We start from the raw sequence: 24319 nt of genomic DNA on the forward strand, positions 1-24319 counted from the left end.
ACCTCTGTTTTTTTTTCCAAAACAGGGAACAAGAAAAAAAATATACATAACGGTCTGAGGTTGTATGAAGTGTCATCAATCTCCCACCAATGTTTACTGAAAAGGAATCTTGTACAACAAGTAAATTTAAACTCAAACCATGTGTCTATTAAAAACTAGTTTTACTAAAGCACATAGTTAAGATTTTAAAGAGTAACACTTACAATTATCCATACTTTAGGGGTCAACAGGGCATCTTGACATACCTAAACAAACAGAATAATAAGACATTTATAGATAACCAGCTGAAAATACTATTTTAAAAATGTCAACTATGTAACAATTGTTTGGCTTGTACAAAAGTTGTCTTTTATCTCAAATATAACTATTTTCAACATACCACGAAGCACAAGTCATCATGCCAGTAAAGAGGTTTCCAAACAAAAGGAATAATTTTATTCATTTTTTCCAGATTCTTGAATATGTGAAGCACAGAAAAACTTTATTTTGGTGTAAATGATACTTTACACCAAATGCATAATCATGGTTGGGGGTTTTAGAAATATTTTAGGTCACAATCAGCACAGATGCAAGGAGCTTGTGGACTGTCTACAACCTTAATCCTGTATTTGTTGTTCCAAATTTCCATAGCTGCATGCAAGCACACAAAAGTTAGAAATTAGTACTAGCTCTGCTCTTGGAAAGTGTAGCTATGCCTTAGTTCATCCAATCAGCAGATGCTAAAGTAAGTTTGTTTAAATTGTTAATTTTTTCCCTGTTTTGTGTGCTCATACATGCAGTATTCTCAAGGGTTCACATTGTTATACCTTGTTGGTTGAAACAATGGAACCCCAGACAAATGATTCTGAAGCCACTGGGCATAAACATAACAGTATATTCCATTGTCACAATATGATGAGGAACTATGAAGTCATTAGATCCCAGTTCCAAAAATCATTACGGGGTGCTGTCTCCTTGCAAAGTTAAAAGATTTTATAGAGACACCATGTTTCCAAAGAGTATTTTTTTTTTAGTTTATGTTATCTAGCAAGTATAAAATATGAACTAAATTTTCAGGATAGTGAACTTTGCTTTTGGACTCCAGCTATGTGAACAAGCACAACATATTCCCTAAAGCCTCAGTTCAATCTGAAAACTGAGTATATGGTATTTCCTAGTACCATCAAGCCAAAAATAGATTGCTACAGTGAAGAGGTCATGGGTCAGGGCCATAAGACAACTCTCTAACCAATTTCCCCACTGACAAAGAGGCAATTTATCATTATAGTTAGGACGTTCAGCTGATGCTACTGATTTATGAAGACATCAGCTCTAGTAATGATCTTCAGCTGTCTAATTCATCATCATTCAAACAACTTGGCAGCCTGGAAATAACTCCAAATAATCAATACTGGAAGTACATTTCCTCTATTGTGTTTTCAACAGACCAACTAATTAAAATCTAGGTCATTTCTAGAAAAAATATACAAAGGAAAAGAGGACCTAGCAATGCCATATAGAATTAATGTACCTCCTTTCATTTATCTTTTTAAAAATACATTATTTATAAGATGATAATACATTTCCAAGACTGTTGTCATTTATGTGTAACAAAATGTAAATATGTGCAAAAAAATTGAAAACCAGTAACTACTTACCATTTTAATGTGATGTATGTGATTGGTAGGATGAACATAGCTTTTGAATATTTGGTGGAATATTAGATAGACACTCATATTTCATCATCAAGCATTTTTAAAATTCTATGTTTCAGTATTTTAAAGTTTGTCATTGTTGAAAAGGATACTTCACAAATGTACGTAATAAAAAACTGCAGAAAGGTTTACACAATTTTTTACCTATTTGGATGAATTTTTTAAACATGAATGCAAAACTGTAAGTCACCTTCTCATAGATCAATAACAGACTTCAATCATTTTTAATTTTAGTTAATTTTTCTTCAATAAGTGAAAAGTCCCTCCTTGCAGTTTAAAGAAATGGAATTCTGATCCAATCATAGTCTTGGATTTCAACACTTGGGAAGTAATAATTAGTGAGCTAATATCACATTTTAGCTCGCACTCAGCAGTTTAGGGAAACATAACTTGCCCCCACTTCTTCACAAATAATCTTGATTCAAGATGTCTACTTTTAATGTAAATGACCATTTGAACCACTGTCCATAACTTTTCTTAATTCATTTCCAATAGTGTGTGACTAGTGCTTCGTGATGTAAAAAGTAATGAGTATTTTTATTCTTACTTTGCTAAAGCTATAAAACCCTTTGTTGAACCAACCATTGAGACTGTGCCATCTGTGCACATTCCTACACAATTTAACCACTGCAAATTATTTTCCTTCATGAAGCAATCTAAAGTTTTATATATCTTCACCTCTGGAAGTTCTAGGCAACACAAGAATTGCTCAAAAATTCTGTCAGTATGAATGAAACATAAAAATCAATAATTGTGCTACTGAATCTGTTGATTTGTCTAATTGCATGTAAAGATCATATTATCGTTTTGAAAAATATCCTTCATTTGCAGTTTAATGTTATCAGGCATGTCTTGGAATACATCTTCCAATCGTGTTATCTGCCAAAGGGATTTTATTAACTTCTTTTTCAAATTCTGGCACAAGCATTGTTCAAACAATAGCAGCAATATTCCTTTATTGTGGTTTCTGTAATAGTGTGTCGTTCCTTGTTTTTGGCAATTATTTCTGCTACCAAGTAACTTGCCTTTTGAGCTTTCTCTGATGTCTGCATTCTCCTTATGAGTGACGCAGACAGCTTTATAGGTTTTGAAAGCTCAATAAAGTATTCTGCATTTTTTTTGGCAAAACAGACTGTTCAACAGTTGATTCTTGTATATTTTCCTCTACAGCTGCTATATTCTGTTCATCGCAAACGTCATCGTCACAAACTTTTCTTAATTAATTCAACTGCAATTACTTAAACATGAAAATATTAGCACCAGCACTTAACTCCCTCAGAGCAGGAGGTGGTGGTCTCTGCTACAAGTGGTCAGGGCAAGTGGTGGGGTCCAGCAGCCAGTGAGGGTGGGTGGCAACTAGTCCTGGCTACTGCTGGGCACTTAGGAGACTCTTTCCATCCCGGGCCAGGGCCTTATGCTACACTGGCCCAGAGGCAGGAGGGTTGCAAGAGAAGAGGGGAGGGCTAGCACCCAGCCCAGCCAGCACGTGGTGGGGGGTGGGGCAAGCGAATGAGAAGCCAATGGCTCCATGGAAAGCATGGATCTTCAGGCTCTGCCGCTCCAAAGCCAAGCCACAGCCCGGCTAGCGCAGACGACAGCGGAGAGGGCAGAGTGGGAGGAGCGAGGAGATCGGGCACCTGAGCGAGTCCTGACAAGCAGCCTCGACCAGGGAGGAGAGGAAAGCACGCAGGCAGGCAGGCAGGGTGGGGAGGCTCCTGTGCAGCCCGGCAGCAGCTACTCAGCGGGCTGCCCGCTCCCTTTCCAGCTCCAGGGGGAGCGCGGGCAGCAGACGCGTGAAACACCTACACACTGTGTCACAACACACATTTTGGGAAGCTCTAGCATAATGTGTATTAACAATCCTCTATTTTTCCAAGTTACTACACGAGGAATATAGATACCATGGCAATAGCACTTTATGACAAAAACTGATTTAAGATAAATGCAGCAGGGTCCATCTGCTAATGGAATAGACACTTTGCCTTCATCTCCTCCCACTGGTTAGGTCGTGGGCGGGGGGGGGGGAAATAGAAGAGTGGGCTGGAGGCTCTAAAGAAGAGAGTGCATAACAAGGCTTCCCAAAACCACCACTCATTTTATAGTTCTGCCAGACAGCTATAAATTGCACTCCAGAAGTGAGCAAAGGTGCCCAGCCCCGACCAGTTATCAGGCGCAGGAGCCGCGCGGGATCCTCTTTGTGAGAGAACGCGACGTGGCCCCGTCCATGAAAAAAGGCATCCAGACCCACACAACGGTTCCCCTACCCGCCGCCGCCTTGGTCTACCGCTAAAGGCTGGAAGCTCCCCGCGCGCTCTACCCGCGACGGCCGCCACGAGTCCTGGCCTAGCTGAGTTCAAGGTACGCGCCTAGGAAGAGTACGCGCGGGCCGTCTGCCGGGCACGGCGAGGGAGAAAACGCAGCCAGGCTGGTCAGCGCGAGCACCCCAAGCCGTCCCAAACACTTTCGTCCAGGCAGCCGCTTCCAACGGTAGCCCAAACCGCCGCCTCCCCTCTCCACTCGCCGCCGTCAAAGGGCTTACCCGTTCTGCAGACCATGCGAAACCCCGCAGACCTCCAAAAGAAAGGAGCGCGAGGGTGGCCGGAACCGGAATTATAAGTCTATGGAGCACGTGACCAGCCCTCCCCCAACGCAGCCACGCGCCTTTTGCGTTAGCTCTTTTCCGGGCGAGGTGGACAAGAAGTTAGTTTCGTTGTTGGACTACACTTCCCATCATCCTCTGACGGTTGGGCCTGGCTAGCTGAGGCTGACGGGAGTTGGAGTCCAACTTTTCATGACCTTGGCTAATCCAAAAGGCAACAGGGCAAACGCCTTTTTTCTTTTGCCAGAGACTTACGAAAAAGCTTTTTTTCGGGGGCGAGGAGCCGGGGGAGAATCCATGCTGATTGCGCGCCAGAGATTTTGGGTTTTGAATCTCGCACCCTCTCGCGGTGGAAGAAGAGGTGAGCTACAGTATAGCTTTTCTCTGATTTCCAAAGTGGTGGCCGTAAAGACAAGAGTTAAAAAAAAAGAGCCTTGTGGCACATTTAAGGCTAACATCATGCCCTCCAACATTTCTTCGATGAAAATGTTGTTGTTGTTTAGTCGTGTCCGACTCTTCATGACCCCATAGACCAGAGCACACCTGGCACTCCTGTCTTCCACTGCTTCCCGCAGTTTGGTCAGACTCATTCGATGAAAATAGGGAAGTCCTATTCCATAACAATTTACTATTATACCCTGCCCATATGACTGGGTTGCCCCAGTCACTCTGGGCGGCTTCCAACATATATAAAAATAGAATAAAACATTAAACATTTTAAAAACTTATCATGCCTACAGATGGCGTGGGGGCTGGATAACTCCATACCCTCCAACATTTTTCCAGTGAAAATAGGGACATCCTAAGGAAAAGCGGTGCTGGAGGAGACCCTTGAGAGTCCCATGGACTGCAAAAAGATCAAATTTATCCATCCTTAAATAAATCAGCCCTGAGTGCTCACTGGAAGGACAGATCCTGAGGTTGAGGCTCCAGTACTTTGGCCACCTCATCAGAAGAGAAGACTCCCTAGAAAAGACCCTGATGTTGGGAAAGATGGAGGGCACAAGGAGAAGGGGACAACAGAGGATGAGATGGTTGGACAGTGTTCTTGAAGCGACTAGCATGAGTTTGGCCGAACTGTGGGACTGGGAGGCAGTGGAGGATAGGGGTGCCTGATGTGCTCTGGTCCATTGGGGTCACGAAGAGTCGGGAACGACTGAACAACAAGGAAAAACGGGACAATCAGAAACCAGGATGGGACTGTTGGGGAAAATCCTGGACTGTTCCTGTAAAATAGGGACACGGCATAACCTTTAATGGACTACCTTGTCTTAATACTGTAAACGTGTTAAGACTTTAAGGGGCTACAAGACTGGTGTGTGTCCCCTCCACATCATGGCAAGGTGTGTGTGCTAACATGGGGTGCACCAAAGGTGGGCAAGTGCCCCCCATAAGGAGCTCTCCCCCACCCCAATTGCCTTCCCCTGTTGCTGGACTCTTGCTGTTAATATATTAATCTTACTTTTCCTTCAGATATCTCAATACGTAAGACACTCAACTCACCACCTCAAAAATATACTTTGCCATGGACAGGGGGGCGTGGCGGCAGGGAGGGGCAGCTGCCCCTCTAAATCAATAAAAATACATAGCTGAGGTTCTGCCCACCCCTAAGAAAAGGCCCGCCCCTCCCTAACAAAAATCCTGGCAACGCCCATGTACTGTACTTTGCACATTCTGTGCTCCTCCATAATTTTATCTGGTGCTGCTCCCACTCCACCGGGTGGCTTATTGTTTATATAGCAGCCTCAATCGAGATGCTGCTGTACAAGATTAAATAAAACAGATCCCTGCCAAAGGAGCAGACAAAGGGAAACACATCCAAAATAAAAATAAATAAAAGCATACACATATAAGCAAAACATTAAAAATATTATATACAATACGCTTTGGGTTCATGTTTATAAGCTGTAATTACAATACTATACCCTCTAGTTAAAACATTTTCTGTGTTAATATATTCTATGTCAATCTCTATTTGCTCCCTTAGAGACCACATGGAACAGAGCAGTCTTTGTGCAAAGTAAAGGCTTGGGGCAGATGGGGGGGGGGACTCAAATGAAGAGAAAAATTAGATTCGGGAAGTCACATGAAGAAAAAAAAATGAGATTAAAATCACGACTTGTTCCAAATTATGGATTGGTTAGCTATAAATGTATACGTTTTTCATATGCCCACATGCCAAAAAAATCATGAGGTATGTATTCCAGATCATGAGACGCACATACATTTTGATGGAATATATTTCTCTGAGAACTGAGAAACGGGTCAGAATTACCCAGCACCAGTGGACAGGAGATGTGCGTGTCCCATTATACCTAGAAGGCCCACAGATACAGCTCTTGTGAGCAGGACCGGCACTAGGGCTTCTTGCGCCCTAGGGGAACCACCTTCTGGCGCCCCCCCGCCAAAGCCTGCTTTAGCAGGAGGTGGGGGTGGTGCAGAGGCAAGCAGCAGTTTCTCCGCTGTAGCCTGTCCTGCCGCCCGCCCCCCGCCAAAGCCTGCTTTAGCAGGAGCTGGGGTGGTGGTGTAGGGGGCAAGCAGCACCTCTTCGCTACAGCGGAGAAGCTGCTGCTAGCCCCAGGGCTGTCTCAGGCACATCTGCTGCTGTGTTGCGGCGATCCTTCCGGTGCCCCCATGTGTCTGGGGGAGAGCGCGGGAGGTGGAAGCACCCGGCCGCCCGTGGGGGTGGGGGGAGGCCACTGGCGGGGCCGCGCGGCTCCCCCCGCTCGCTGCGCTTGAAGACGGGGCTGGGCGGCCGGCTCACAGCCCGCCTGGGAGCAGCATGGGGGCGGGGTGGGGAGGGGACGCCCGGTATGCCGGCGGGCTCGCGGGGGGACTGGCGCCCTGGCTCGCCACGCCACCAGCACCAATGGACGAGACGGGGCTGGCTAGCTCGTCCCGCCCAAGCCTGGCCAGCGCCCCCTCCATTTTGGCGCCCTAGGCAATTGCCTAGTTCACCTAAATGGACGCGCCGGCCCTGCTTGTGAGACTTTGGGGCTGGGATTAAATGGCAGGGGCAGGCTCCTTTCCTGATTTTAGTATGGGAGTGGAGGGAAAGCTATGCTGGAAGTGAGGAGTCACACCAGGGTTCAAGCATTTTAGGCCTTAGTCCTATGCACATAAACCAACTAGAATAAGTCTCAATGAAATCAGGTCTTCTGAGCAAAAATGCACAGGTCTCATTGAATGGTCTTGCTTGAAATAACTGAATGATGTCAATAACAAAGGAAGTGTTCAGCTTTATAAAGTACTAGCGCTTAGAAAAGATACTGTTAAAAACGGGGAGGAATTATTCCTCTTCAGAGACTGTGTATTTACATCTGCAAGTCACATTTTTCACAGTTAAAGCATGGGAATGGTAGTTGGAATGGTTCCAGAATAAGCCATAGCGATGGCTGAGTCAAAGGCTAATCAGTTGTCATTATTATTTTTAAGAAAATAATATTATAAGACATGATAACATTATTAACTCCTGTACTGCAAAGAAATTTCCCAAATATTCCTCTTAAATGCATTTTATTTTATTTTTGGCTTCTTGTGGAACAGTTGCATTTCTTTGATTCTGACAAATCATAGCAGTTTTAAAGTATTTAATATAAATATTAAAATTCTGTAAAATCATGTATAACATATACAATAAGAGAAGATAACTAGGTGAACCTCTACTGCACTTATCTTCTAACCACTGTTGCTTACACGCTGCAAATATTTTAGATGAACTAGCTAAGCATGTAAGCTCTGTTTTCTGGAATGAACATATCAAGCTATAAAACATGTACACATGTTGCAGTTTAGAAGTACAGTAAGCTTTCCCCCCAGGCAATGATGCAGTTCAGACCGTATAGCAGAGAAAAAACACAAATAATAAATTATATTACAACAGTGTTTTTCAACCTTTTTTGGGCAAGGGCACACTTGTTTTATGAAAAAAATCACGAGGCACACCACCATTAGAAAATGTTAAAAAATTTAACTCTGTGCCTATATTGACTATATATAAAGTAATTCTCTTGAATAGGAATCAAATAAACACAATTTTTCCCACGGCACACCAGGCAACATCTCGTGGCACACTAGTGTGCTGCGGCACAGTGGTTGAAAAACACTGTATTACAACACCCATAAAATTGCTAGATTCCATACACAAAGCTGCTTACATTGTGGTTTTGTTTAGTGTAATGTTTTCACTTGACTATTAACACACATTCATTTTATAAGTGAAAAGAGGCAAATAAATTCATCTGAGAAAAGTCTCTTGAATAGCAAATGCTTCCAAAGGTTGTTTGGACTTCTGCGGAAAAGCAACAAAGAGTCTTGGGTACTTTAAATAGATATATTTTAGCATACGTTTTTGTGGAAAAGAGCCCACTTTATCAACCACATTTGGTATTATCCTAATTTGGCAGGTATTATACAGTGAAAATAATTGTAAACTGGGGTCAAATAGTAATGAAACAAAAAAAATTTTTCAATCTGCAATGTATAAACTTTATAGTGTAAAAAAGTTTACATTTTATGGTTAATTAATATTTGCAGCTTATTGAAATTATATTTTCTTGCAGAAGCATCTTAATTCTACACACTTAAGATGCAACACAGAAATCCATATCCAAACTTCATATAAGCACAGATCTGCTTTTTAAGCTCCTTCTTTACAAGGTCAGCCAAACTACACTGTAAACTCTACAGATGTTTTATATAAACACACACACACATACACATACACAGGCTCATGCTGATCTATCAGTGGCCATTAGCCACAACTGCAAAATAGATCCTCCATGCTCAAGAACCCTATGAATACCAGATGTGGTCACAAACAATGGCGGAGGGCTGTTGCTTTGATGTCATGCTTGTGCACTTCGTGAGAGAATCTGTGCAGTCGTTTTTGGAAACAGGACATTGGAATAGATGGATCTCTGATCCAGCAAAGCTCTGCTTAAGTTCTTAAAAGCTTGGATGCATGTGAACAGCCAGAAGAATGCACACCTGTGTTTCTTGAGGGATATGTTCAGAATGAATCAAGATAGTCCATAATTCTTATGTTAATCACGAACCTTGTTGCTTTAATGCTTGCAAGTTGTCTATTATTTATAAGGGTCAGCTCGCATGTTACATTCAGCCGTTTCCCCCCACAAATGGGATGGATTGCTTGTTGACTCAAACAATGTTATATAAGCCAGGAGTTCATGAATCTCAGCTGGTATCATGTGTACAACACATGTACATTTTGCCATTTCAGAAATCGTGGAAGTTGTTTGCGTTAGGAGGACCATAATGCATTGCTCACATAAATAGACTGCTTCTGGACATAAAGAAAGCAACCTAAAGGAATGTGTGAACTATGGTACCCTTAAAATTCAGCTTGTCCACCTACTTCAAATGCTGTCAGATACAATTGGGAGGAAGGTCATAGTTGCTGGAAGAAGTGTTTTAATTTACATATATCCAGCATAATAAATACACAGCATTCAATATAAAAACATAGCATTACATTTGTGAATTTGTTGAAGTTTCTCCTTGATTTGTGTTTTCTGTTTGCGCTGAGTGACTCAAAAACTGCCCTGTAGCTCCAATGTATAGCCTTGATCGCATTGGCCATTTCTAGAAGAAAACGTATACAAAAGTACGCATCAGTTTAGTATTGCTTAGGTGTCATGCTTTCTGAAACAAAAGAGATGAATGAGACTACAGTCGTACAGTCATACCTCTAGATACGAAAGCTGCGTGTTGCGTTCGTCACGGGTTACGAACGTGCTGAACCCGGAAGTACTGGAATGGGTTACTTCTGGGTTTAGCGGTTTGCGCATGCGCATAAGCGCCAAAGCACACTTTGCGCATAAGCACCAAACCGCGTCGCACACATGCACAGACACAGCGCTTCAGGTTGTGTGCTGCTCATGTTGCGAACGGGGCTCCGGAATGGATCCCATTCGCAACCAGAGGTATGACTGTACCTTGGAAGTCGAACGGAATTCATTCCGGAAGTCCATTTGACTTCCAAAACATTCAAAAACCAAAGTGCGGCTTCTGATTGGCTGCAGGAAACTCCTGCAGCCAATCGGAAGCCACAGAAGCCCCATCGGACAAGAATGTTCGAAAACCAGAACACTCACTTCTGGGTTTTGATTGTTTGGGAGCTGATTTGTTCGGGAGACAAGGCATTTGAGATCCAAGGTACGACTGTATACTGAAGACACACACACGAGTGCAGGTATCTGTAGTTTACAGATCTGTGCCTTAAGAGTAGTAATCCACTGTGTTCAGTAGTGAATAAATGGAATGCCTCTTTCATCCTTCAGGGGATAAAAGGGGGGTAGACCTGTGATTTGCAGTTATCAGGGTTGTAAACTAGAGAGAGGGCAGGGCATGAGATTTGCTGACCATTTGAGAGCAAGGATCTGGCTATGGAAGAAGGAAGGATCTGTTGGAGTGCCAATCATGGAAGACCCTCCACCTGGGTTCAGGTTGTACATATGTGTAAATGAACCATATATCATAAAGACACCACAGTCTCTGCTGTGCCCCATTAGTCTAAAAGGAAACACAGATCCTGAGTTAAGGTGCACCTGCATTTCCTGGAGTTTCACGCTGCTCGTGAAGATTGGGGTGGCATGTTAGAAAATGCATTTTTTAATTAGCAAAGGCCAATTTAATACCACTAGTGAACAGAATGAGTACAGGAAACAAATAAGTGAAGGGCTGCTTATAGTAATGGCTTGCCAGTTTTCCCTGATTACCAACTCTTTAAATTACCAGTAGCAGTTTCCTGAACTAAGCCAAGAAGGAACTAGGTCATGAAATTACTAATTAAAGAGCCAGGAGCCAGCACTGCTTTAACACAAAGTAAATGGGAGGCATTTGCTTGATTCCATTGAACTAAAAAGATGACTTCTTTCAGTTCTATCTGACGAAGAGTTCTACTTCTTCTTTACATCTGCAGGTGTTGCCATACGTCTGCAGGTGTTTTCCCATATCTGGAATACTGCTGTTGGCAGCAGTGTCCGGGCGGAAACTGGACAAATGTCCTGGAAAATTTGGGCGTATGGCAGTCCATGTTGGCGGTGCTGCTTTTGCCATTTTCCCATACAAATAGCTAAAAAATGGCTTTTTTGAAATTTTGCCCCAAAAGCCAACTTTGGGTAAAAAAAGCTCAACAACTATTCTGTCTGTTTGAAATATGGCAACCCTATTTCACTCCCTCTGAAGGAGCAGCCACACAGCTTAGGTTGTCTGTATCCATTTCTGTTGCTTGAGGCTCAGGTGGCCTTGGTGGTGCTGAGTGCCTTGCAGCACAGCCTCTGGACAGGGATATCCTAACTTCTATCATCTATGCTGTGATAACCTCTATGTTAGATTACTGCAGTGTGTTATGCATAGCATTGCCTCTGAACTCAGTCTGGAAACTTCAGCTGGTGCAGAATTCAGCGGCCAGGTTGCTCACCGGGGTGAGACAGTTTGAGCATAAAACGCCAATCCTGGCCCAACTACGCTGGCTTCCAATTAATTTCTCAGCCCAATTCAAAGTGCTGATTTTTACATAAAAGTCTTAAAGGGTGCAGGACTGCAATACCTCAAAGACCGCCTCTTCCCTTATGAACTGACCTGGACCGTGCAATAATCATCTGAGGCCCTTCTTTGTGTGCCCCTCAAAAAAAGCATCCAGAGGGTGGCAACATGAGAATGGGCCTTTTCTGTGGTAGCTCCCCATTTGTGGAAGACTCTCTCTAAGGGAGGCTCACCTGGCACCGTCATTATACATCTTTAGGTGCCAAGCAAAAACTTTCCTTTATAACCTTTAACCATCTGTGGCCTTTTAGAAGTGGGCAGAATGTTTTTAATGCATTTCAATTTCCTCTTGGTTTTAATGGATGCATGTGGGGCTTTTTGTCTGTCTGTCTGTTTGGTTGGTTGTAAGCCAATTTGGGTTGCCCTGGGCAAGATAAAGCAACTGACAAATTTACTAACAAATAACAAAAGCTTTCATGCTCTTACTTGATTTGGCATAGTAAAAGAAAACCACTTTGTTTTGCATTGCTTACCTTAACTGGATGCAGATAGCCATCCCCTCTCAGTGTGCCCAAGCCCTCTCCGGGCAACTCTTCTTCATCCTGCAAGCTGCGGGTAAGGTGAGCAATGTAGGTAGTGGCCAGGAGCAGCACGTCCAACTTGGAGAGCTTGGTGTCAGGTGGCACAGAGGGCAGGGTCCTCTGCAGCTCCAGAAAAGCATGGCGCAGAGTCTGCACTCGGCTGCGCTCTCGGGCGGCATTTGCAGCTGCTGGCCTCCCCAAGGCTATTGCAGTTCGTTGACCAGCTGAAGAATCTGTTCCAGACACACTGGCTGGCAGAGAGCTGGAGTTAGAGCAGGGCACAGTGAGCTCTTTGCAGTTCTCCGATACATTTCTATAGTCCATTGGTGGAGATGAACCTGCAGCCAACAACAACACTTATTTCCAAGTACTTCAGAGGATGATCATAGTTACGTATTTTTAAGGTTGTTATTACATTCTGACCTGCTTATTATTATTATTTTTTTTAGTATTACTGCAACACTTTGGACGTACAATTTGTTTTTCTCTTTTATCACTGTGTTTTCAGGGAACACTGCTCATAACAGCCAGTTCATTAAATCAACATAGAACTGATTTTGTAACTCTTTGAGTACAATCTGCATGTTTGGCCACTAGTTTTAGGCAGTGGTGTAGCGTGGGTTGGCAGCACCCGGGGCCATGTGGAGGAAGCGTGGGTGGGAGGGAAATGGATGGCGCATTCTGACCCTCCAAGTGTCCCATTTTCCAGGGACATCTCTGATTTAGAGAAGCCATCCCAATTTCCGATTTTCCTTAGAATGTCCCTATTTTCATTGTAGAAATGTTGGAGGGTAAAGAGTTATTTTATTCAACCCCCGAGCCATCTGAAGGCAATCCTGTATAGGGATTTTTTAAATGCTTCATGTTTTATTATGTTTTTATATATGTTGGAAGCTACCCAGAGTGCTGGGGCAACCCAATAAGATGTGTGGGGTATAAGTAGTAAAATTATCATTATGGAATGGGATGTCCCTATTTTCACCGGAGAAATGTTGGAGGGTATGAGTATGCACGCACATTCAACTGCCTAATGGCATTCACATCACCCAGGAGATTGCAGCCACAAAGATAAGAAGAGTTGTTCTATTGTCTGGAGAGGTCAATTTCTGGTTTGCATGGAGAAGCCACTTTCAATGGAGCCCAGTGCCATAAGTGCGCAGCTGTACTGAGGCAGCATGGGGTGTTGAAAATTTGTGCACCTAACAATTTTGCGGCAACTGCTCCTGTGCCCCCGCCCTTGCTATGTCACGGGTTTGGGTGAACTAGGCTAAACAAATCATCTGAAGTATTAGAGTTTGCAGATCAGCAGAACCTTATGGAGCTATGCATAGCCAAGAACTGTGGTCATGTACAGAGTCCAGGCAGTTCTAAAAGACTTTCAGAAAACAGTGGCTGACCTGAGAGCAATAAAATAGGAGGCAATCAGAAGCAGGTAACTTTAAAAGTATACTTTTAGGTGGAACACCAGTCAAACTTACAAGTTTAGAATTTACTCACATGCTTAGAATTGCATTCTCTTAACAGTGATCTCACTCAATGAATTCATTTCCGCTTTTGTACCAACAGACTGTGACCTTAAACATTAAGAGTGCCCAATAAAGTTATCCACAGAAATGGCAGATATTTTGTTGACTGAGCTGAACAGCACATAGTACTCTTCCCCAAGTCAAATTGTGTAATGACAAAGGCTAGACAAGTTATTTTGGCACCCAACTCCCAAGGAAGAAAGGAACACATGTGCCTCTCCTTGTAAGTAATTAAAATACAAAAAAATATTAAATAACTCATAATTTTCTGCCCTTTCATAACACCCCAGATCTGAGACAGTTTCCTCACTCTGCTTAATGGTGGGGCCAGCATCACACAGCTTATATTGTATTTGCTCAACAGATGGATTTCTCCTTTAAAAAAAACCCCTAAAATAGTTACTTTTTTGACTGCGTAAATGAATGTTCAGATGATGTCATGTAACATGAAATACTACTTGAACATTCTGATTGAGAAGGATTGCAATTCAGAGGACCCTTAAAATAAAGTGCTTTTACTTAATATATGTTGCAGTAAACAAAGTGAAAAGAGATGGTTTCTTGTCATTTCCAATTTAGACTAATTTACAAATTAAATGACCTTTTAATGTATTTTTGTCAGGATAAAATAGCAGATGATCGTAACATTGGTTTGCATCTGTGAATGGGATCCACTGGATTCCCCCCCCCCCTTCTTTAAACAGCACCTTGCCATTTGGGTGCATACCACTTGGGTACTCAAAACTAGGTGTGTGGTTCTTTCAGTCATGGCCATTGTGTAGTCATAGAAATACCTGGAATATCTATGTATATGTGTTTGCATATACACTGGGCAACATCCAAAGACTTCTAGGCACATACCTAAAATGCTTTTGTGCAAATGCTGAAGCTTTTGCCCATTTTCATTTCCTTCCACAAAGCTTTGCACTGCAGGAGAAGCTCCTCTTGAAGGTCTTCTGACCTCCAGGAGTTGCTTTTTGAAGTATGTATGCAAGAGACCAGGATATAAAGGGGAGGATGAACAGTTTTGTGCTTCCGATTAGCTTTTTTGATTATATATAGAGTTGTCTGCATGTACACACAATCAGCAAGCATAAATTATTACAGAAATCAGAGGGACTACAGGTCAGCTGTATACTTCAGTCCCACAGATTTCATTGGCAACTAGTTTTAGGAGATTGTGCTCCTTGTACACGTATAAATTATGTATTTATTAAATCTAGTATATTTCTAGGAGTCATAAATGATTATATATATATGTAGTAGGGATAGTAGCAAACCCAGGGACCAGTTTGCAGAAGGAAACCCAGTTCTTAACAGGGCTGAATCAAGCTGTTCTACTATCCCAGGCAAAAAATTATTTTGATGCTCACCCTTGCACTTAATTGTATATAGTGTGTGATTGGGGTGGAAGGGTGTTTCTGAAGGGGGTTTAACAGCAACTCATCAATAGGACACAGGGAAGGGGCTTCAAGGGGGAAAATGAATGGAGGGGGAGCGAGCCTAACACACATTCTATGCCTATGGTGAGAACAGGATCAGGACCACTGCAAGAACTGTATTCCCACCTCAAAGGTTTTCCCTAGTTTCAGAATCTTTCCCTGTTCCATTCAAGTATTTTGCAAAAACTTATTTAGGGTGATGAATGTGTCTGATTATTGGCTTTGTTTAAAGCAGATATTTATTTTTGTACTGTTGCAACTGATTTTTTTTTAAGAAAAACAACAACAACCTGAATGCTGTCATTGCAGCAGACTGTAGCTAAAAACAACAAAACTACTGATATTATTATTATTTAACATTTAGTGCCTAACGTTTTCAAGGAGCTGAACAAGGTATCAAAAAACAACACAGCCCCTGCCATCAGGCTTACAATCTAAGGGACAGAATGAAAAAGGAAATAGGAAACATACACTGCAGGAAATGTCTAAAATGTAGTAGTGTGTAATTTTAATGTTGTGACTGCCAAAATGTTTTCTGTGCAGAAGATCCCAGGTTTACTCCCTGACATCTCCAGGTAGGGCTGGGAATGTCTGTGGTCTGAAACCATGGTATGCTATTGCCTGTCAGGGTAGAAAATGCTGAGTCAGGTAGAGCAATGGTCTGACTTGGTTTAAGGCAGTTTCCTGTGTTATTGTTCACACAGAGAAAATTTACAGGCACAGACTAATTTGCAGTTTCTGTGGTGACAGTTTTCCTCTTACAGTAGAGAGAGAAAAATAGCTTCTAAAAGAGGCACAGAAACTCCCATAAACATTATTTATACACATGTAGGGAAATAACTGATCAAAATCTACACGGGATATTTAGTGCATCATGTGTCACCTGCAGTTTATAACCTATATGTATTTATTTTCCTTAGAGCAAATCTGCATCAGTATCTTTTTAACAAGATCCTAAAAGATAGACTTGCAAGTAGTCAAGAGTGAAAACCAGTCAAGATGGCAAACTTCCAGTGCATTCCAAAAGTGTATTCTTATAACCAATTTGGAAGGAATCAATGCATTTCAATTGCTTGTCATTTGTTTTAGTATGCCGCCAATATTTTCCCTTTCAGGTTTTAGCTCCTTTGCTTTTGATTTGATTTGTTGATAGTTTTTTTTTATTAATTTGCATGAAAGCTCAGTAAAATGTTAGGTGCCCATTGAACTGCTATAGAATGTTACAGGTAGGTAGCCGTGTTGGTCTGCCGTAGTCGAAACAAAATAAAAAATTTAAAAAATCCTTCCAGTAGCACCTTAGAGACCAACTAAGTTTGTTATTGGTATGAGCTTTTGTGTGCATGCACACTTCTTCAAGTGCTATAGAATGTGTACATTTCACTTTCTGGTCCAGCATGCCAATAAGCAAATTAGTTAATATCCAACAAATACATTGTAAGCGAAAAGATGAGGATTCCCTTAAGCTCTTTTACACTTGAGAGATTTGAAAAATGTTTGATGATACAGAAGGATTCTAGGTAGTGCCTTATTGGGCTTTTAGGATCTTTTAAAACACCACTTTGGCTGTAACATCAGTTAACTGGGAGAAATTAACAGAGATGTTTAGGGAGTAATGAACAGTATTAACCGCCACCTTAACATTAACATTTATTTGAACACAGAGTAGGGGGAAATCAGTAGGACTTATTAACAAATAAACTCCTCAATCCAAAATTTTCTTATTTGGAAGTCTTCTTGATTTGAATGAGTCTTAAAGCCAAGAAAGCACTAAATTTAGTATTGCCGCCCAACTGTTTTTATTACAAAAATTAAACCTAAAAGGATAAAGCTAGTATGCAGCATTGTTTATTTAGGAACATCCCCCGTTGAACTAAATTCCTGCTACTTATGAGCAGATGTTTATAGGACTGCAAGGGGGGGGGGAGAGAAATAGTGCAGAATTTCCCATTCAACTATCTAGGTACAACAATTTCCCCAAGCATCAGTGTGGTTTTCGCTACTTTAATGGGCAGCTGGATGCAAATACTGTATGCCTTTCCCCACTCTCACTTTCTTGAGGCTTGAGGTTAATTTGCGGCTGATATATGGCTTGATCCTCAATACACACAAATAACTTTTACAGTTTTAAGATCGGGATGGAAGGTTCTGTAAGGCATTCCCATTAAATTTTTTTTTACTGTTTTTATTCATACCGTTGGAACATCGAAAAGTATTCGTTCTTATACATAACATCTGTAACTCAAATTGCTTTCTTACAGCTACACATTTTGACTTTCCGGCACTGAAAAAACAGCAGCTGGAAACAAGCAGCCGCTGACTGATTTCGCACCCGAAAAGCCAGGAACTTCCAAGAGATCGAGATATTCCCTATTCCGAAAGCCCACAAATTCGCACCGTTCTTCAGTTGAGCCTAGAATAACTCCCGACACGAGTCAATAGTGGCAAGATTCGCTCACAATCCTGCAAGGAAACAAATATCACTTTCAATCCCTCCTGAGCATAGCTGTCAACTTTTCCTTTTTTTAAAGGTAAATTCCCTTATCCCGAATAGGATTCCTCGCAAGAAAAGGGAAAAGTTGACAGCTATGCTCCTGAGTATAATGGCAAGATTAGGGAGAGCTAACTAACCCAATTTAAAATTACCTGCTTGTTGTTGAGCCTGCAGAATTCGCCAAAGCTGAGCGAGCCCCCTTCTCTCGATTTGCAGGGTAGGCTAACCTTTATTCCCAGCGAAGTTACTGAGGCAACTTCCAAGAGAACATGTTCAAAAAAGGCAGACAGACCACCAAGATACATCTCTAAAGCAGCACTTTTTGGGGAAACCGTTTGGGCTTGGCTTCCCAATGACTGGGTTCTAACAATAAATGAGACTGCACTCACGCAAATACAGAAGCAGTAAATATAACAAAACAGCACAATTGTTCGCTATTGAGATAGAGAGAGCAGAAAGTTACATAGGAAAGCACTTACAGTACTTAGTCTTCTGGGGTGAGCACCCGGGGCAGAGAGGCGCCTGGCCGGCCAGTAGCGATATAGTCCAGGCTGGGAGTGGAGAAGCGCGTCTGTCTTATAGACTTCCGAGGGGGTCCTCCGCCTCCTCCTCCTCGTCGCCTCCTCCTGCTGCTGCTCCTCCCCTCGCATCGCCCCCTGTCCTTCCTGGCGAGCTCGACCTCTTACCCTGCAGGGGGCCGAGGCGCCTTCCGACCGAGAGCGGAGCTGCTGCCTAGCGGCAAAGCGGCGGCCTCACCTTCCTCCTTCTCCACCCGGTCTCTCCTCCCGCTGAACAGACGCAGCTCTCATCTGAGCCACAGGAGTTTCTTAGGACGCATGGTCCCGGCATCCATCTCCAAGGTTTGGTCTGACGCTAGCTCCTGAGGAGGAAAAGAGGGCGCATGAGCACGTGCAGAGTGCAGTCCCCTTCGAGTGAGTAGAGAACCAGGCATGGGTCTCAGTCAGGTTTGAGGCGGGGCACCTCTGATTTTTATCAATTATGCCTGGCGTTTTGTTCAGGGGCCCAACCAGGGCCAGATTTAGGTTTGATGAGGCCCTAAGCTACTGAAGGTAATGGGGCCCTTTATATGTCCAGCTGTCCTTTGTCAACAACAACTTGTCACTGTTTTTTGTGTTGAATATATGCTATATGGTAATTTTTGGACCTAATAGGTATTTAACGCCATTTGCACATGCAGAATGTAGGCACCCTATATATAAAGGTAAAGGTACCCGTGTCCGTTAGGTCCAGTCACGGACGACTCTGAGGTTGCGGCGCTCATCTCGCTCTATAGGCCGAGGGAGCCAGCATACAGCTTCCGGGTCATGAGGCCAGCATGACTAAGCCGCTTCTGGCAAACCAGAGTAGTGCATGGAAACACCGTTTGCCCTCCTACCCGAGCGGTACCTATTTATCTACTTGCACTTTGATGTGCTTTTGAACTGATAGGTGGGCAGGAGCTGGGACCGAGCAACAGGAGCCCACCCCGTCGCAGGCATTCAAACCGCTGACCTTCTGATCAGCAAGCCCTAGGCTCAGTGGTTTAGACCACAACACCACCTATATATGGAAATGAGCAAATCTGTGATATTTTAGGAAGCAGGCGGGGCCCATTACTTACATCATAGGAGCATACACAACACAAAACACTGTTGCTGTATGTAGGTTTTATTTTATTTGTTTTTTATCTTATATTTTGGAAATGTACATCCAGCTTCCCCCCCTTTAATTATTTTGGGGCCCCCCAAGATAGTGGGGCCCTAAGCTATAGCTTGTTTAGCTTATACGTAAATCTGGCACTGGGCCCAACTGAGTTATTTGAAGAAGGGGGTGGTGAATCAAGCTGTTGACTGAGCAGGAAAAAATATGGATGTCAGGGAACTGTCCCCGGCTCAGCGCAGGGTGGTGGAAGGGCTCTCGGGATGCTACAGAGAGCCTCAGCCCCAACTGACCAGTAGCACCTCCTCTTCCAGCGGAGGGAGCAGCGAGGTCTCCAGTGGGGAGGGGCAGGTAGCCCAGGAGCTGGAGAGCCGAGGCTCTGGGAATGTTGGAGAGACCCTGCGAGGAGGAAGACACGCTATTTCTGTCGCCCCAAATACGCAGAGGGGTGAAACGAAAAGAGATTTCGTATACCGAAATTCTTATGTTGGGATCAGAACCGGAAGGGGCCACTCCCGGATACTGCAGACGGTTGATACAGACGTGAACTTTTAAGTTCCGCACTGTACATAGTATGCACAATAAAACTACTAAAGGAATGGCTGGAGTTTTGCCTGGTTTCTCATGAGCAACCCTCCAAGGACCTTACAATGGAGGTATGCTAATTATTCTCCATCCCTGCCCTAAGGGGGTGGGCATTAGCATGGGTGTAGCCAGGGGGGCAGGGAGGGGCAGCTGCCCTCCAAAATCAATAAAAATACATATCTGAGGTTCTGCCCCCACCAACAAAAGGCCTGCCACCCTAACAAAAGGCCTGACTATGCCCATTAGGCCTCTGCTTGCATCTATATCCCCCCCCCCCCCCCGGCAAATGAAAGATGAAAGTATTAGTTCCTCAAGCTCTGGATGGCTATTTGGTTTTAAAACATGCACAATATGCCCACTGTCAGTGTTCTACAAAGTTTTATCGCAGTTAGAAGTTTAGCGTACAAACTGTTAACGCTCTCAGGCAAAAGAACATAAGACAGTCTGCCCTGGATGAGAGGAGTGGCTCATCTAGTTCAGCTTCCTGTTCTCACAGTGACCAACCACACCACAAGCAGAAGCAGAACATGAGTGCAAACAGCACTCTCGCAACTCAGCAACTTGTATGCAGAGGAACATTGCATTTGACAATAGAGAAAGTGCATAGCCATTGCGGCTAGCAGCAATCGATAGCCTTATCCTTCACGAATTTGTCTAATTCTCTTTTAAAGCAATGCATGCAGTGATCTGAGGCTGCCTGCCCTGTAATAATCAACAGGATTAGTGCTCAACTCATTTTCTTGCAAGTGAGCCACATTGAACTTAATTGCTTATGATCACAGCCTTTGTGGGCCAAAACCTAGCAGTTCAATCCTATGTGCAGTGGCACACAATGGTGCTTCCTAATTTATCCTACACACTCAACAATAACCAAAGTACAAAGCAAAAGACAAAGCCAGACAGTGCTATAGGTTCTCACTGTGTGGATGAAACAGTTGTAGCAGGAAGAAAGTTCAGATTGATTAGGTGCTGGGGTGGAAATTAATACCCCATTTTATTATAAAATCTATGTACTACTCAGTTTCGGCTCCTCTCAGGTGGGCACCATTGTCATTATAAGATAACAAAGGAGGCATTCATGTTGAGTTCTGACACCTCTTTTTTTCCTAGAAAAATAGCAATGCTCAGGACCATTGATTTCAGTGGGTCTACTCTGAGTAAATATTAGTTGGCTATCTAAATAGAACCTTAGTTGGTAACCTGATCACTGCATTTGAGACCAGTTAAGGTTTCTGAATCTTCTTTAAGGGAAGTTGCAGGTAGGGCACATTATAGCAGTCTAGTTTGGCACAGTGTGGTGGCCAAATCATCTCTGAAAGCAGCTGTAGTTGGTGAATCAGAGCAGAAAACACATATTGAGAACTGGGATAGTGAACTGGAGTACGCTTCCAACTGAATTGCTGCATATATGTTGAACCACCAGAGCAAAAACTGTTAAACACTTGGCTGAGCATCGACAGAAGTCAGTTATTAAAATCTGAATTAAGGGCTTTTAAGTCTCATCAATTTCAATGGGAGACTGGATTTTACACTTAAATCTCTTCTGTTGAAATCAGTGGGGTTTTGAAGTCCTTGAGTTTCACTGGTTTGTGTTCTTTATGTGGAAACAAGATATATTTCCTTGAAAATAGCTAAAAGAAATAGAGCTCAGGATGGCTGCCCGACTGATTAAACACACTTTTCTGCATTAAATTAGCTGGCGATTAAATTCTTTGGAGATTTTGATTTACTCTGCTCTCACCTTTCCCTCTAACTCCTAGCGTTAAATTAGGGCTGGGGACAAGCTGCTTTGATATGAAATCCAAAGGATTGTTTCAGAATAAAACCCAAAGCTGGCCCTGAGCCAAGTTTCCAAGCCACGGACCACAAGATGCGAACGGACGCTCTCAACAAACCATTAGCCGGTACCTTATCTCACTCTCCTCAAGGAAATAGTTGCAAGCTCTGTGAATTAATCATCTTTCCATTAGAAGCCTGGGAGGCGTTTGCACGATTGAAAGCAATGCCTATATTCTCTAGGTACAAACGTTGAAATTGTTCTTTATGAAAATTGTTTGGGTTAGGATAAAGTAACCGTTTTGCTGGAGGGGAGTAATTTAAACGTTGGGCTCGGAGGTTAAACAATCTTTTCATAAGTTCCTTTTTTCTTTTCTTTTACTCTCATTATTCTTTTTCAGAATTTGCCAGTGTTGACCTTTGCCAAAGAGTAGAAAGTCACGGCTCTTCATATTTTCCAATAACCTTTCCCACAATTAATAAACAATGATATTTTAAGCCTAGATAAATAAGATAGCAACTCTTTTAAGTTGCCGTGTAGGGAAAAGCATGAAGGTAATTTTAATTTTATAGTTTTATAATTTGTAGTTAGCTGCAGTGGTGGAATTTGGTCATTTTTAGGCTTCAAAACTTAATGATCTTTCAGGGGCCTCCTCTTCCTTCAAAATCTGGGAAGACTGGGGCCCTGGAATTCTTACCCAAAATCTTACCCTCATGGTACAGCTAAATAGCTGTCCCATGTGCATGTTTGTGTGTAGGTAGTAATTTGCTATATGGTATCTACCAAACATCACTAGTGCTTTAAACAGCTTTTGACTTTGGGTTGTATTCAGTGTAGTGCTAAGGATTTCTCCTTGCACAATGGAATGTCCTCGCCTTTCCTCCCCAAGCATGCCCCCTAAATCTGTTCTGGGCATGCCCGAAACCCTCCAGGGCAGATTTGGGGATTGTGTGGAGTATGGGTGTGAGGAGGTGGGGTAAAATCCCCTTGCAGGGGGAGAAGGGGCAAAACTGGATCTTTTCAATTAATACCATTTCTCCCAAAACACCAATCCCTACACCAGTACCCATTTGAGAATTTTTTTGCAGGTAGGAATACAAAAATAGGAGAATCTGTTGGGTTTTCCGTACATTCAACTATAGCCCTTATTAGGGAGAATGTTGTATAACAGATTTTCCATATGTTTGGGGCAAGTGTGTGTGGAGGGCAATACCACAGAATAGGAAGACTGTAGGACATGTTCTAGTAATGACAGTACTAATTCTATGTGCCTTTGGCATCCCCACAGAAGTACACTGGGGCAAATCACATTTAAAAATTAAAATCTATTTGTAATACAGCATATGGTCTTACTTTACAATGAAAGAAGGGAGCAAAAGTCTGCCCAAGTCCCTAGTCATGCCTAGAGTAGATTTCTGAAACCCTCTTGATATCCAATAATATTATAAAAGTGCACATTAGTGTACCGTTAGTGGGGTGGACACTGAGATGACCAATATTAGTTTTTACAACTATAGGAATTTGAATACATAAACATATTTAGAGATGGTCCCATTATTGCCCAGATTTTGATAACTGGTTGCTTCCACCTGGCTTAACTCCATATGAGAAATCCAGATTTCAGAACACAAGAGATAGAATTCTGTGTATGCACCATTACTTCACTCTAAGCATATAATTTTTAAAAATTATTTTGACACCCTCCCCCATCCACACACACACAATTTAGCAATTGCACAATGGTGACAATGTCTCAATCAAAACTAACAGGAAATTTAAAAACAACCACCACCACTCTGTACTGCTGAAGCCCAAAATATTCTGCCTGGGAAGAAAGGACAACTCATTGCTTTGTTCTTTCCAATAATTTTAACTGTGATACTGCACCATTTAATCCTTGCATCATTTTGGAAATACCCCCAACTCCAAGTTAGTTGTTCTCCCTTGGAGGAAAAAAAATCTAAAAATCCTCACCAAATTCTTCTCTGGAAATTGTGCTGGAAAAATGGGAACGCAAAAATCCAGGACAGCAGTGTTTGACTGGATTTGAAATCTATCCCTAAACACATTCAGACTGCATATCTCCTTGAAGTACCGGTAAGGCGAACTGAATTCAATGGGACTTAGTTGGTAGTGTTTTATGTATGTGTATATATATATAAAACACACACACAACCATATATTTATGGGACTCTGAACAATAAAAAGTAATATTTGAATTCTGGAAATTACAGTTCAGCAACATTAATGAGAAGAGACATTCAAAATAAATAGGCAGGGTGTAGAATTTTCCCAAACAAACACTGAGAATGAAATTTTGATTGTGTGATAACATAGACACAATAAATCAAATCTTTGACCCAGCAAGTCAGAAAAATAAAGCCTGATTTATTTGTTGCCCTTTATGTAGCCATGAAAATTAAAATATTTGGTATTAATTGTAATTAGGAAGTGGA

The 24319-nt window shown here is 42.5% G+C and overlaps 1 protein-coding gene and 1 long non-coding RNA gene across 5 annotated transcripts in view; both read right to left on the reverse strand.

The window, feature by feature from the left end:
• LOC117050041 overlaps positions 1–400 on the reverse strand; it is a 57151-nt gene extending 56751 nt beyond the window's left edge. For 3 of the 4 annotated variants that reach the window (XR_004427050.1, XR_004427049.1, XR_004427048.1), the window contains exon 1: positions 204–382. This is a non-coding gene — a long non-coding RNA (uncharacterized LOC117050041). Of the gene's footprint in view, positions 1–203 lie in introns of all 4 variants that reach the window. The other variant, XR_004427047.1, reaches the window with a different exon arrangement.
• A 9253-nt stretch (positions 401–9653) lies between these two features.
• On the reverse strand, positions 9654–18474 carry TCF24 (transcription factor 24). The gene is made up of 3 exons (XM_033155339.1): positions 18327–18474; positions 12336–12721; positions 9654–9897 (listed from the first exon to the last, which is right to left on the reverse strand). Exons 2-3 carry the CDS (start codon positions 12705–12707, stop codon positions 9784–9786), a joined length of 486 nt encoding a protein of 161 aa, XP_033011230.1. The 5' UTR covers positions 12708–12721; positions 18327–18474; the 3' UTR covers positions 9654–9783.
• Between the last annotated feature and the right edge of the window lie 5845 nt (positions 18475–24319).

Source organism: Lacerta agilis, chromosome 7, assembly GCF_009819535.1.
Source record: "Lacerta agilis isolate rLacAgi1 chromosome 7, rLacAgi1.pri, whole genome shotgun sequence".
Lineage (NCBI taxonomy): Eukaryota > Metazoa > Chordata > Lepidosauria > Squamata > Lacertidae > Lacerta > Lacerta agilis.

Bases quoted from the DNA above. Each gene is read 5' to 3' on its own strand.
- TCF24 (XM_033155339.1), bottom strand. From the start codon at position 12,707: ATGGACTATAGAAATGTATCGGAGAACTGCAAAGAGCTCACTGTGCCC. The intron at 9,898-12,335 runs GTAAGCAATGCA...GTTTTCTTCTAG, and splicing joins GCTATCTGCATCCAGTTAAG to AAATGGCCAATGCGATCAAG.